General features: G+C 36.0%; 2 protein-coding genes across 2 annotated transcripts; both read right to left on the reverse strand.

Annotated features, from left to right (window-relative positions):
* Nucleotides 1-4,069: 4,069 nt before the first annotated feature.
* Nucleotides 4,070-5,898, reverse strand: LOC132173393 (uncharacterized). Its single transcript, XM_059584890.1, has 2 exons — nucleotides 5,667-5,898; nucleotides 4,070-4,860 (listed from the first exon to the last, which is right to left on the reverse strand). The coding sequence occupies exons 1-2, from the start codon at nucleotides 5,896-5,898 to the stop codon at nucleotides 4,070-4,072; spliced, it is 1,023 nt and encodes a 340-aa protein (XP_059440873.1).
* Nucleotides 5,899-8,743: 2,845 nt separating this feature from the next.
* LOC132174497 (uncharacterized) lies at nucleotides 8,744-9,868 on the reverse strand. The gene is made up of 2 exons (XM_059586146.1): nucleotides 9,628-9,868; nucleotides 8,744-9,543 (listed from the first exon to the last, which is right to left on the reverse strand). The coding sequence occupies exons 1-2, from the start codon at nucleotides 9,866-9,868 to the stop codon at nucleotides 8,744-8,746; spliced, it is 1,041 nt and encodes a 346-aa protein (XP_059442129.1).
* Nucleotides 9,869-14,379: the final 4,511 nt, after the last annotated feature.

Genomic DNA, 14,379 nt, shown 5'->3' on the forward strand with positions numbered 1-14,379 from the left:
TTGTTAAGTGTTCTTCTATTTTTTTTTGGGTATTCTCTTCATTGTGATGTAGTTTTTAAAATCATTAATAGAAATTAAAAAAATGCCTAATATTTCTCATATATATTTTAAAAAAAATGATATGCGGTATGAGACAGATGCCTTATTGTAATAAGAAACAAAATCAGTTTAATAGTTATTTTATTAAATTAACTAAAAATCAATTTATAGCAAATTTCTTTCCATAAGAGAGACGAGTTTGAAGATCAACCACACTTTTTTTAAACCGATTTTCTCATTTCGTCCTTTACACAAAGAAGGCCGTCAAGCACCTCACCACCGCTACTCCATGTCAGGCCGCCTTAGCTCCGTCGCCCGCTCCTCCACCGACCGCTCCCGCGACTTTGACAGTGAGTTCGAGATTGTTTGAGGTAACAACGACTTGCCTTTCTCTCCATCTGTGCAAGGCAAATTTGACAAAATTAGAGTCATTTTAGTTGTACATTTGAGCATAATTTACGGGAAATTGTTGTGTGATGTCGCTATATACGGTTTCACAGAGAGTCACACTCCCATTTTTCACCAAACAAACGCTTAAGTCTGAGTTTTTCATTGAAATTCCAGGAATTTCACCACATCAGAGGCTTAATTTTCCAAAACAAAGAAGACCCAGAAGATCATAATCAACTGGGTCGGTGAAAATCGATTGAAAAAGAGAAACACCCAAGTATAGATTAAACCGTATATAGCTACACCAGAAAATGAAATCGAACAAATTTAGAGTGTTCTCTTCTTCTCGATTCTTCGTCTTATCTGGTAATGATATTGAAAGGTGTGAAAGAGAATCCTCAGTTATATAGACTATTAGAGTCATTTCTCTTTCTCTCCATTTTTCACAGAATTCATATATGTTTTTGTGCTGCATCTTTCATTTTGGTCTTAAGGCTCAAGCTGCACACTACCTGTTTGACGATATTTCTCGGAGAAAGCTGGGTTTTTGAATTGCACAGAGGTTTGAGTAGATTTTGATTGGTTTTCACTAAGTGGATTTTCATTTGCTTAAGCACTACTTTATGTTATGCTTCATCAATACTCAATTTTGGTTTTGATCCTATTGGCATACATTCATTTACTTCCTTTTTTTTAATTTTTTTAATAATCTCTGGATTATAATTTAGACAGGTAGCATTTTATTGAGATCAATCGCCAAAAGTTTCTATTTTATTCAAAGGTTGAGAATTTTTCTAAATATCATTTAGTCATGATTAATTTTGGCAATAAGAGTAGTGACATTTATTCATTTTCCGAAACAGTAAAAATAGAATATTGCTAATAGAGGCTTGTTTGTGTTGCATCATGAGTAGTGACATCTAAAATTCCATATTCTCAGTTCTTACAAGAACATTAGAATTTGTAGCTCAACTTTTGAAATGGCTCTTGTAAAAGTTCCCTCGTTCCTTATTAGAGTTTTAAGGGAATGTTGAGACGGTATTTCTTACTTCAAATCAAGGAGACATGCTCCTGGTGATTGCAATGATGCCACTCCTTTTGCAATGTGGGCGTAAATTTGTTAGTTCACTTTTAAACGATTTGTTGTGATTCACATTTCTAGGCAGATGGCTATGGTCTCTATAATTTCTGGTTGCAGTCACTAGAGTTTGTGAGTATGGATACCATGGGCGAGAATGAAATACTTAGGACTGGATCAATCCCAATGCACCGATACCATTTTGAGCAATAACTTTGTTTTGAATAACATACCATCATTAATAAAGACCAATAGAGAAGTAACTCCTGAAGCATAACTTACTGTTTTGTTATACTGAAAAGTACCAAAATGGTTGCAGCATGCCCCCAAGGAAAACAGAAAAGAAGATCATCTATGACAACATCTTCTAGTCTCACTCCTCATACGTCAGATTCGATAAATCAAGCTGGGAGGGACGATGCCTTGCATGATAACAATGTAGACTTTGAGAAACCAACAAACAAGAAAGCCGAAAAGACAAAACGAAAGAGAAAAGAGAGTTCCTATGAAGATGTTGTGGTATTCTTGAGGAAGAAAATGGAAATTCTTGAGGAAGTGCGTGTTCAAGGAAAAGAGATAATTCGTATTGAGGAGGAAAAAATGAATATGAAAAGGGAAAAGTTTCGCTTGGACCAGTTGGACCATGAACGTATACTTCGTATTGAGGAGGAGAAAATGAATATGGAAAGAGAAAAGCTTCGATTGCAACGATTGGATCGGGATGAGAGAATAATGAAGATTGATACAAGTGGAATGTCGCAAATACAACAAAAATATTGGGGTCAACGCCAAATGGATATCCTTGAGAAGCTAGAGTCAAGCAACTAGTCACCATTTTTTGTTGTTTGCATGTAACTTTATTTTGATAGTAGCTTCTTCAGGCCTTCGATCATTGTTTATTTTGCTACATTTTCACCCCTATAAAATGAGTTTTTTGGATTCTAATGTGATGATGGCTATGAATGAACTCTATAAGCTAATCTGTATGCTGTAGTAATCTTTTGAAGGGAAGATAAACCAAGTCTTCTAGCATTATCTTTTCTTTGGACGATGAATACAGAAAAAATGGGAACGCCTTATCAAAAGCCTCATTCGAAAATACTCTAGGAGGATAAACTAGTGATTTAGCAAGATTGTCAAGAACAAGTTTGTGGCCTTGCAAATGATTACGTCTAATGCATTTACGATGTTGGGTAAGTAGCACAACAATGTGATGTTGATATTTCTTCTTCCATAGGGCCAATAATTATCTCTAACTCACTATCAGAGTCATTAAGAAGCATTTTGCGGGAAAAAAAAAAAAAAAATTGAATTGAAAAAAAAACTTGAGTTGAGGTGAATGAAAATTTGAGAGGAAATAATCTTATTTATATTTGAAGCATATGAACTCTGGAAAAAACTAATATTTTTTAAAAAATGATTGTTAGGAAAAGGCGAAATTTTAAAAATATGACCATTTGAAAAGGGTGAAGATAAATAGCACGCCGGCAAATCTTTTTTTTTTTTATTAAAATATTTTTTTAAAAAAAATTTTGATGCCTTGGCGTTCTGAGCACTCGCGTGCTCTGAATCATGGCTCATTTGAAAAATATTGTGTTAGGAAAAGTCAAATATTTTAAAATCTGACCGGTGAGAAAGGGACAGTTTTAAAAATATGACCGTTAAGAAAAATACAGATTTTGGAGAGAGAATAACAAATATATTAAAATTGAATAGTAAAAGTTGATAGCAAAAATAGACCAGATGGTTTGAAAAAGTCGATAGTGAATTTTTTTCTTCTTCAAGTACATGGCTTAAACTGTGATGTAGATTTTCAAATCTTAATTAACTGTTTGGATCAAAGAGTAATGCTAAAAGGAGAACGAGGTCTCTAAAGGTTCTGCTGTTTTTATTTTTTTTTCGTTGCTATTTGAATTTAATATAGCATCTTAATTAATTAGAGCATACATGATTTTACATCCAGATTTTTATTCTCTTTGAAGTAATTTTGTTTTGGAAAGAAAATGCATTCAAATTCTAATTTTATGTGGAAGGAAGCAAATGAAAGAAAATTAAGGGTCACGCCATGTGAACATAAATTCCGAATATATAATGTGGACTTAAAAAAAAAAAAAAAAAACGGGAATAATTTGATGTTGGATCTATCCGTAGTTTGTACAATAATAAAATAATTTATTGAAAAAAAAATAGTTTAATTATTATTATTATTTTTTTTTGATAGATAGTTTAATTATTCCTAATAATATATCAAGCTCACAACAAATAATAAGAATTTAAACTTGTTTATAGACCTTTCATGCATTTCAGCACAATAAAATAGATGTGTGATTTTTAACACTACTCATTGAAGAAAATAAACATATTGTTTAAAAGAGTAATGCTAGAAAGTCCTGAGATATTAAGTGTCATAACTAATCTTTGAATTAGTCATGGTTAAAAAAATAAAATAAAATAAAACTCTTGAAATTGGTTGAAACTATCAGTTGGTGAAATAATTGTAAAATAAAAAAACTATAGTCTTAGAGCATTACTCTTATTCGAATATGTAACCAAATTTCACACTTACTTCCTGCAAACTATTCCATTTCCACTTGTGGCTCCACCGGTGCAATCTAGCATGCTATATTCCATCACCAATGAGTCCTTTTGGTTCGAAATTCCGGCCGGAGAGAAAACACAAGATTTGCAATCCGATGAGAGAAGTGATGTGGTTCTGTACCTATCCTCACCTCCGACGACCGGCATTGCCACCCCTGGCTTTGCCGGATTTTGGAAATCCGGCTGGTAAGACCTCCCAAGCACTCCTTCAACTTTGGAGGATAGGCCGTAGAATCTGAACTGAACCTCCAAGTGAGTAAAACAATCATCTGAAGGAATCTTGTAGTTGTGGATTCTGTCGTCTTCCTTTGTCACCGGCACGACATTGACTGATATCTCTGCCACCTCCGGGAGAATGACGATGACGCTGTTCTTGTCCGATGTTCTCTCCACTCTAACGTCGTTTTCAGGGCTTCTCCATACGGAGAGATGGCCTTGTGGTATGGTTATCTCATTCCCATTGTAAGAGAATTTCAAATAGTCAACTTCGTCGTCCCATGTCGCCGACGTGGCGGCCTCGAGTGAGAAAGTGTTGGAGTCAAAGAGAACGCCGAGGGCTTGAATCCATGTATAGTCTCTGGTTCGGCCGGCTGGGCGGAGGCCAATGAAGCGGGCGTTGATTTGGAGGTTGAGATCGGAAACTAAGGTGAAATGCTCGTTGCTCTTGCCGTGGAAGTAGAAAACGATGCCGTCTCCACCAATGAAGCGGGGATCATAGCATCCTGCTCCGGGGGCATTGCAGTTTGGTTTGCGTCCTATGATAATCATAAAAGAAAAATTGAGTAATAATTTTATCCGGGAAAACTTCACTTTAGACCATCAACTATTGTGCGTTTTGAGAACACTTCCTAAATTTTAAAAACCCTCAATTTACAATTTAAACTATGAATTTTCAATTTTAATCAATTTACCATCTCTGTCAGATTTTAAACGTTAAAAAAAGTAAAATAACAATGTTTATACCCTAACTTTTTTTATAAAATTTCAAATTTAATTTACCTTTCATTTCAAATTAAAAATTAAAAAAAAATCAAAAGGTAATTATTTGGTCTTTTTAGGCATTTTCGGTAGAAGTTAACGGTTAAAACTAACGGATAGAGTCAATTGATTGAAATTGAAAGTTTAGAGGTGTAAATTGAGAGTTTTTAAATTTTGTGATGGTGTTCTCAAAACGCGAGAAAATTTAGAGATATAAAGTGAAGTTTTTCCTTTTATCTTTTATTTGATTTCAAAGAAAGGAAAAATTGTGAGTAATAATTTTATATTTTATTTGGTTTCAAGATATGAGGGATTGAGGGTAAAACTTTTTTTAGTGTTTGGATCGTATCTGGATCCACCCAACACATGCTATTTATTAAACAGGTCATGTGCTTGTAAGGATTGAAGAGTATAGCCTATTTAACTAAATAGGTCTTGTTAGAGTTGCCTATTAACAAGTTGATGGGTCGATCGACCTGAACCCGACACACCAATCCATAATTGCTAATTACTACTTAAAAGAAGGACAATGAGTATATAATTAACCTGATAAATATGTAGTGAAATACGATGATGGTCTTACTCTTGCACTGTGCTTTGCATATGGGTGAATCACAGTTGATATAGCAAACTTTAGCTTTGGGGTCTTTTGGTGATGTTGTTGTTGGGCATTCAGCTGGGCACTCCATCTTTTTGAGAAAGCATGGGCTCCTTCTGCTGAGACAGGTCTTTGTTTCTCCGTAGGTTTGTACAGCAGCAGATACAAAGAGAAGCAGAATGATGAATAAGCCATTCCTGCCTGACATCATCTCCATAGCTCTCATCTTCTTCAATGCCAGAACAATGTAGGGATTGATGGTGTTGTACAACTCATCATCCTCTCTTCTTATAGAATTTAACAAGTGGGATGTTGTTGGAATTATCTTAATAATATTAAGTATTGTTGTAAATTAAGATTATTAAAATCAATAATAAATTATATATTTTGGGCTTTGTTAGTTTTTATCGAAAGTTGTGAGATGTATTAAATGAAAGAAAAGGGAAACATTTGTTAATGCAAATTCACTCCTCGAGATTGATTTGAAGCGATACCACGTGCACTTGTACGATTAGCATGAAGTATGGGAGAAAGGAGGAACAAGAGTAGACTCGTTGAGTTTTTGAACGGCTGTGATTTTATGATCTGACGATCAAATAATATAGATCGTCAGATTAAATCAAGTGCAATCTAATGATTAAGATTAGTTATTAATGGTACAATTTAACAGTCAGAATTAGATGACATTATTCATGGTGTCCGTTAATTCATAATTGACAAGAATGATGCTGTTTTAGCACCCCTTCAAAACGTACAGTACATGAAAATACCAAATCTTAAACTAATCTCTTCAACAATTCGACCCACCGACAAAATCCTCTATTCCCCCATTCAAGAGAATCAAACGCCGCCGCCTCCCCCCTCCTCCGCTGCCGAACAATAACCCCCGTTTCTCCGCTGAATGCCATTGGCCCTGATGCTCCAGCACCGCTTACCGACTTTCACATTTCTAAAGAGAGAAATTAGACAAAGAAAAAGCAAGAAATTTAGGACTCACGAGTACTGTTAATTAGTTTTGGTATTTCATATTGATGTGCTTATTTTCTATTAGAGGGCACAAAAGCCCTGATTTATATCGTAATCTATGTAATTTTTTTTTTTTAAAAAAATTAAATAAATAAGGAAATAGTTACAGAAAATGATTATTTCTATTCCTGATCTGAAAGGAAGAAATGGAGGATCCTAAAAACGAAAAAGATGTGGACTTCCAAACAATAGACCCAAAACAAATTAAAACAATGCGAAAATAATTATAAAAGATAGGAAATAAGTTAAACAAGTGACTCGGTCCTCTTAAGAGGCTGCACAAGTCGGTTACAGAAGCAAAATGAACAAAGATAAAGACTTCATTATATCTAGAAAATGAATTTGCTGAACTAATATTACACACCAATTACACAGATTTAATGGGGACAAATTAATATCATCTAAAGGAAACCAACCTTGCGATGCGCGCGGCTTGAAGTATTCTGATATCTATTTGTTTTTAGGGCAACACGTATCTTCTCCTCCAAGAAATCTCTTTTTTTTTTTTTTTTTTTTTTTTAATTTTTTAGCTCAAGTTGGAGTGGGGAACATGGGCCAAGTTGCATATTTAAATGCTTTGCGGGAATTTACATCTTGGTCAATGCTTTGTGGGCGGCTTCTTTTCTGATATAAGAACTCTGCAACTCGCAGGACGACTTTCAATGGTAGAAATTAAAGGCTTCAATTCCTTTGGTTGCTGGAATATTCGCAATCTGAGATGTTTAAGGTTATAATTTCGTGTCTGTAGTGTTGTTCTTGGGCTTGCCGGCCGAGTAAGGCAACACATATATATAAGTTATAAGACATTCTAGTACTTTAATTTGATTAGTTTGCGTTTGACAACTTAATTGGACAGATGTACACTGATTGATGAATTCTATATCTCGTTGATCAATGATGTATATATATATATGCTTCTCAATATTTTAAAATAAGTTCATATATGTAACTAGCTAGCAAAACTTGTAAGTATGCGTTGGGTAAGTCAATACAAAATATGGGCAAATTATTAACACCAATAATTTCTCTTTATATTATTCTTCAATCGTCTCTTCTCTTTCTACCATGGATGAAAAAAAAGAAAAAAGAAAAAGAACAAAAAGAAAAGGAGGGGCGTTGGAAGGGGGTTTAATTTCTATTTCTTTCCCTTTTTTTTTTTATTCTTCGCATGATCAGCTACTGTCCGAATCCTCGCAGGTTTGGATTCTGTACATGCACCAACCAAGATACATTTGTTTACTAGTTAGGACGTAATAAAACTATACACTTAAGTGAATTTAGCCTATTTAGGAAACATATAAGTTCTTGAATTCCTATGTTTAAGATTGGTTAAAAGAAAATTGTCTCCTTGCATGCTGGCAAGGTTGAATTAATATCAAGGTTATGATAATTTTCCGTCTTCAAGACTAGATCCATTGATCAGATCTCGCTCTAAAGCTTCTTATATATGCCTTTTCTCGCTGCTATTTTGACTTTAATATATATGTTATCTCTAAGAGAAATGATACATTTCCTCCTAGTGTTCTCCTGATCCTACGTGAATATTGTTTTCTAAAAAAAAAATATGAGCTGAGGGACTAATGAAATAAGTTTTTTTTTTCTTTTGTTTTTCTAGAAAATAATATCCATGCACGTAACATCATAAGAACATCAAGACATCTAGCATTTCTTTATCTCTATGTAGCTTCTTAATAAGCACACATGAATTTTCATTCTTTTTGAAGTAATTTTATTCTGAAAGAAAATGCATTCAAATTACTTTGAAGACTGCATACTTTTACATGGAAGGAAGCAAACAAAAGAAAAAGGTCACACACACTCATAACGTGTGACCATAAATTCAAAATAATGCGTCAAAATAAATCGAAAAGAATAATGCTATTTAATAGACTGTAATGCAACTTAGATGATTTTTACTATCACAATAGTTGTAAAACAATCTACTAAATTGAGAGAGCTAAAAACCTCGCCACTCATGCAATTGAAGAAACATAAACCTTAATTTTATTGTTTAAAGATGCGCCAAATTTTGAGACTCATTTCCTGCAAACGATTCCATTTCCATCGGTAGCTCCACCGGTGCAGTCTAGCATGCCATGCTGCATCACCGACGAGTCCTCCGACTCCTCCTGGTCCGAAACTTCAGCCGGAGAGAAAACACAAGATTTGCAATCCGATGAGAGAAGTGATGTGGTTCTGTACTTGTCCTCACCTCCGACAACCGGCATTGCCACCCCTGGCTTCACCGGATTCTCGAAATCCGGTTGGTAAGTCCGCCCAAGCACTCCTTCAACTTTGGAGGACAAGCCGTAGAATCTGAATTGAACCTCCAAGTGAGCAAAGCAGTCGTCTGAAGGAATCTGGTAGTTGTGGATTCTGTCATCTTCCTGTGTTACAGGCACGACATTGACTAATATCTCCGCCACTTCCGGGAAAATGATAGTGACGCTATTCTTTTCCGATGTTCTCTCCACTCTGACGTCGTTTTCAGGGCTTCTCCATACAGAGAGATGGCCTTGTGGTACGGTTAACTCATTCCCATTGTAAGAGAATTTCAAATGGTCAACTTCGTCATCCCATGTCGCCGCCGTGGCGGCCTCGAGGGAGAAAGTGTTGGAGTCAAAGAGAACGCCGAGGGCTTGAATCCATGTGTAGTCTCTGGTTCGGCCGGCCGGGCGGAGGCCAATGAAGCGGGCGTTGATTTGGAGGTTGAGATCGGAAACTAGGGTGAAATGCTCGTTGCTCTTGCCGTGGAAGTAGAAAACGACGCCGTCTCCACCAATGAAGCGGGGATCTTGGCATCCTGCTCCGGGAGCATTGCAGTTTGGTTTGCGTTCTATATAAAATTTGTGATGATTAATTTAAATAAATATGAATTGAAGTGAAAAATGATATGATGATGATAGTGTTAATTACGTACTTTTGCACTCTGCTTTGCATATGGGTGAATAACAGTTGATGTAGCAAACTTTAGCTTTGGGGTCTTTTGGATATGATGTTGGGCATTCAGCTGGGCACTTCATCTTCTTGTAAAAGCATGGGCTCCTTCGAGTGGGACAGGTCTTTGTTTCTACTTTGATTTTTTCTGTTTTGGCATGTGCAGCACTAGATACAAAGAGTAGCACAATGATCATGAATAACCCATTCCACCTCATCTCCATCACTCTGCTGATCTTCAATGCAAGGATTGCTAGCTAGCTGTCTAGTAGTGTAGTAGTACTGTAGCACTAGCGATTGATCCTCCTCTCTTCTCTCTGGCTCTTCTTATAGATTTCAACAGGTGGGATTTCTTTTGTTTAATCTCAAGTTGTAGGGGCCGGGAATATGGGCTATGTGATCAGATGCTTCAAGTAAATGCTGTACGGAATTTAAAATCTGAGTCAATGCTTAATTAATGCTTTGGGGCTTCTAAATCTGATCTAAAACTCGATCCACGACCAAGCAGTTTGACTTTCAGTGGTGTTTAAGCGCGTATGACATTTTTGTTTAGACTTTTAGCTAGAGAGCTGAAAAGCATGCCATACGTGCGCGCACGCAAGCACGCAAACACCGGCACATATACCGGTGGCAATGGCATTTCTGCATATATGGAAACCCACTAATTACTTTGCTTGCATTAATATAATATAAATGAATACAAGTCAATGGGAATAATGTGCTTCACGGGTTTGTGAGAATATATAGAATATTTTTTATAATTGTTTCTCAGTAATCAAATATTTGAGATTTGGTTATCTTTTTTAGTAGATTATGGAATGCGTACAATTCTTAATTAAGATGTAATCTTGTGACAATACTTTCTATAAACACCCGAAAATTTTGTATGTGTGCGTGTTTTTTTTTAAAAAAATTCTTTCTTAACTTGAGTTTTTCGTAAACTAAAAAGGATGTTCTTGCTTGAGATTGCGTAGTGTCGTCGCTGCATGAATGAATGTACCGCAAACGAAGCAGAATGTGGGAGAGTTGTGGGAAAATGTTGGTCTTGGACGTGGAACAAGGCTTGTTGATAAAGCTAGGTTCATCGCACGTAGGGTTTGAAGTAATTATTATTATTATTATTTTCTAATCAAAGCAGGAGAGGGGGAGGGTTTGAGGTAATTAATTTGCCCCATAAAGCAAGTAAAATCAATCCTCTAGCTCGCAAGAAAGTTTGTGGGAAAATGTTGGTCTTGGACGTGCATGGAACAAGGCTTGTTGATAAAGCTAGGTTCATCGCACGTAGGGTTTGTGGTAATTATTATTATTATTATTTTCTAATCAAAGCAGGAGAGGGGAGGATTTGAGGTAATTAATTTGCCCCATAAAGCAAGTAAAATCAATCCTCTAGCTTGCAAGAAAGTTGTGTAAGAAATTTCATTTAAAGTATGTCCCTTATGTCACATATATTATTGTAATTATAAAATTGCGGTGTTCAATAATTTATTCCAATTAAAGCTTATTGTGTAAATCAAATATTCTGAATTAAATTACTGATTTAATTCTTGTGGAACAAGTATTTGATTCCAATCAAATATTCTGAATTAAAGCACTGATTTAATTCTTGTGGAACGAGTATTTGATTTCATTAAAGATTTTATTTTTGTGGAATCAATTAGCTGTATTGATTTGATTTTTATTCCTTGATAGGAGGAATAATTAAGGTAACAGCTCTAATTGAGGGTCCCATGACCTACCTATAAATAAGGCATGTGTATTCCATCAATTGGCACTCACTAGTAGGCATAGGTCAGAAGAACCTCTCAATATTTTTAGTTTTTTAGTTTAGTTGCTGTGGAGTTGTTCTTCAAGTCACTTAAGCAAAGCAATGGCCAGAGGTACATATATATTAAACTATTTCCGCTGCTAATGTTATTGTTAATTAGCATTTAATATATATTGAATTCTTACCAATGTAATATATATATATATATATATATATATATATATATATATATATATATATATATATAAGCCATTGGTGCCAGGGTAACGCGAGGAAAAAAAAATTAAATTTAGAAGAGTTATCTCATAAAAACATATATTTTGGGGGCATTTTAAAATTTTCTATAAGGTTAATGAGTGCTTTAGAATGGTGAATCAGAGAGGCGTGTAGATTCAAGCTAATTAAGTAAAACAAAAAAAAATTGCAAATGAGAGAAGGAAGAGAGTGGTGAGAGTTTTAATTTTTTTTAAGTTCTGTTTGCTTTGTGTTCTAGTGTTTTACTAGAAGTGTGGTTGTAATTAAGTTTGAGAAACTAGATTAGTAGCTCTCCATATGATTATATTAGGCATAATTATTGGGCCGCTACAAAAGATATTGGACCTCTCAAATATTTTTGGGATTTAGAAGTAGACAAATCAGCCAAGGATTTGTTCCTAAACACAATTATATTGAAGATTTCATTGTCTTGGTTGTATTACAAAAGTATACTCATGTAATAGCACGGCAGTGGTATAAAAAAATAAAAAAAAAAAATAAAAAAAAAAGAGGGTAAAATGTTGTATTTCCAATCAGTCAATTGCAGTCTATAAAGAGGTGCATGTCTAGAGCTGAAAGTGACAATTCCCACCACCAAAAAATAAAAATAATAATAAATAAACAAATAAAAAAAAAAACTGCATTTTGAGGAAACAAATTGAAGGGTATTTTCTGTTCTTCATAAAAAAAGAGGGAATAAAATTAAAAGAAAATTTTTGAGGGAGGCAAAAACATTATTTTGGAGGGACAAATTTATAAAAATAACATATTTTAAGGAAAAATTTGAAACTTTTGGAGGGACACTCGACCTCCCACGCATCCAAGTGGGTCTGCCCCTAATTGGCCACCCATTCGTTGAGGTTGTTGGACTACCCCTGATACCATTTGGGGTGGTCACGTTTACCCCTTATGTGCCATCAAGTGTGGTTGAGATTACCCATGAGCCATGAGGGTTGGTTGTGGCCACTATCGATTGGTATTGGGGGTGGTCGCACCACCCCGATGCAGCACTTTTTGCTTTTTCTACTTCTAAAATATATATATATATATTTTTGGTTAACTTTAAAGGTAGAGGAAACTTAACTTGTACCCTTTAGTATCGTTGGATCCTAAGGTCTCCTCTTTGGCGGGGTTTTCTTCTAGGCGGACGTTTGTGGATGTGTTACGAATGGCGTTAGGTGTTGAGGTGAAGTGTTTGTCCTTGTGCCTTCTCGACGTGTTCCAGGTCTCGGTCGGCCTTGTGAAGGGAAGCAGCGGAGATGAGCTGCGTATAGCGGTGGGCTGCTATGATTTGGAGAAGCCGGCGACCTTGGACCAGCAGATCTTGCCGAAGAAGAAGAAGAAGAAGAATGGTGTTTTGCTGGCGGCAACAGTATCAACGTTGAGGAGGAAAAAGATGAAGGGTTTTTTCGTCAATTGTTGGGTGAAGAAGTTCCTAGGGTTTTTTCGTGTGGAACTGTTTACTGGATCTGCTGGATGGTATGCAATTGAAGCCCAAAGCTGATGGTAAAGCGGCGTAGTGTTGATATTTTGGGGGAGCCGGGTTTGGATAGTGTTGTGGATCCGGTTTTGGATCCTATTTCCGATCCTGGCATGGGTCATGTTTCGGATCCGGTTATTGATCCGGAAATCGGCCTAGACCTGGGTTTAGGTCCAGATTCGGTCCTGAATCCCATCTGTGTCTTTCTTCGGATCCATATTTATTGTTGGTGGGTTCTCCACACATCATTGTTGAAGATACAGACGAGGGGTTGGTTTTGGGTACTATAGCGGGTCGTGGGGTTGTCTATCCGGAGTTGACGTTGTCGGACATGAAAATTTATAAAAATACAAACTAAAAACAACAAAAAAAAAAAACCAGACCAACGACTGACCATGGGTCACCACTCACTAGACCCATCTACAATTGGTCATGTGTTAGTCTAAACCCAAGGCGTGGCCTTGGCAAATGTCCACTTTGTTTTTGGTTTTTAAGAGGAATCGCTTAGTACAATATAAGAGGGTAAAATGGTCTTTTCAATTTTAAGACTATTTTACCCACTTGTTTTGCCTATCCAGTTCTTCTCAATTTTCTTTAAAATAGAGAGCATCATTTTCACCCCCCTTATATCAATACCGGCAAGTCTAAAGACCTATACGACAAGGCATACTTCTTAGGACGTTCAACGAAACGTTTTGATTTGACTGCGTAATACGACCGTCGTTTTATACCTCCAAAAAGAAGAAAATTGTACATTGTGTTTGAGTACATCGTTTGAAAGTAAAAGGGATTGGCGGTGGAACGAAGAGCAACCAAATAGCCCCAGCCCTCTGGGAGTCGGGGGTTGGCCTCCGGGAGTCGAGGGTTGTCGGCGGCAGACTACTTCAGCAACTCATCTTCCTTCTCCTCAACTAAAAGGTAAAAATATTTAATTTGGGTCGGCTCTACTATTTGGTCCGCTTTCTTTTGTGTGGCAAATGAATCTACTTTTTTTGGGTGGTTGCTCCTCCACTTGTTTCTACTCTTAGCAAAAACATTGTTAGAGTAATTAATTATTTCAATTGATTGATTATGTACACCAGTTAATAACGTTTGAGTTTTATGAATTCTCTTTGTTTCTTTCTTCAGTTAAATATTGTTTAGCTGAGAACAAAATTAGCATGAAATGCGTGTAGTAGTTATCTACTCTAAGAGCATTCCCAGCAGACTCCCTATAAGGGGGTCTGTTCCCTATG

The sequence above is a fragment of the Corylus avellana genome, chromosome ca3 (assembly GCF_901000735.1).
Source record: "Corylus avellana chromosome ca3, CavTom2PMs-1.0".
NCBI lineage: Eukaryota > Viridiplantae > Streptophyta > Magnoliopsida > Fagales > Betulaceae > Corylus > Corylus avellana.

Coding starts and splice junctions, on each gene's coding strand:
- LOC132174497 (XM_059586146.1), bottom strand. CDS start 9,868: ATGGAGATGAGGTGGAATGGGTTATTCATGATCATTGTGCTACTCTTT. Junction 9,544..9,627: donor ATGCAAAGCAGAGTGCAAAA/GTACGTAATTAA, acceptor AATTTTATATAG/AACGCAAACCAAACTGCAAT.
- LOC132173393 (XM_059584890.1), bottom strand. CDS start 5,898: ATGGAGATGATGTCAGGCAGGAATGGCTTATTCATCATTCTGCTTCTC. Junction 4,861..5,666: donor ATGCAAAGCACAGTGCAAGA/GTAAGACCATCA, acceptor TGATTATCATAG/GACGCAAACCAAACTGCAAT.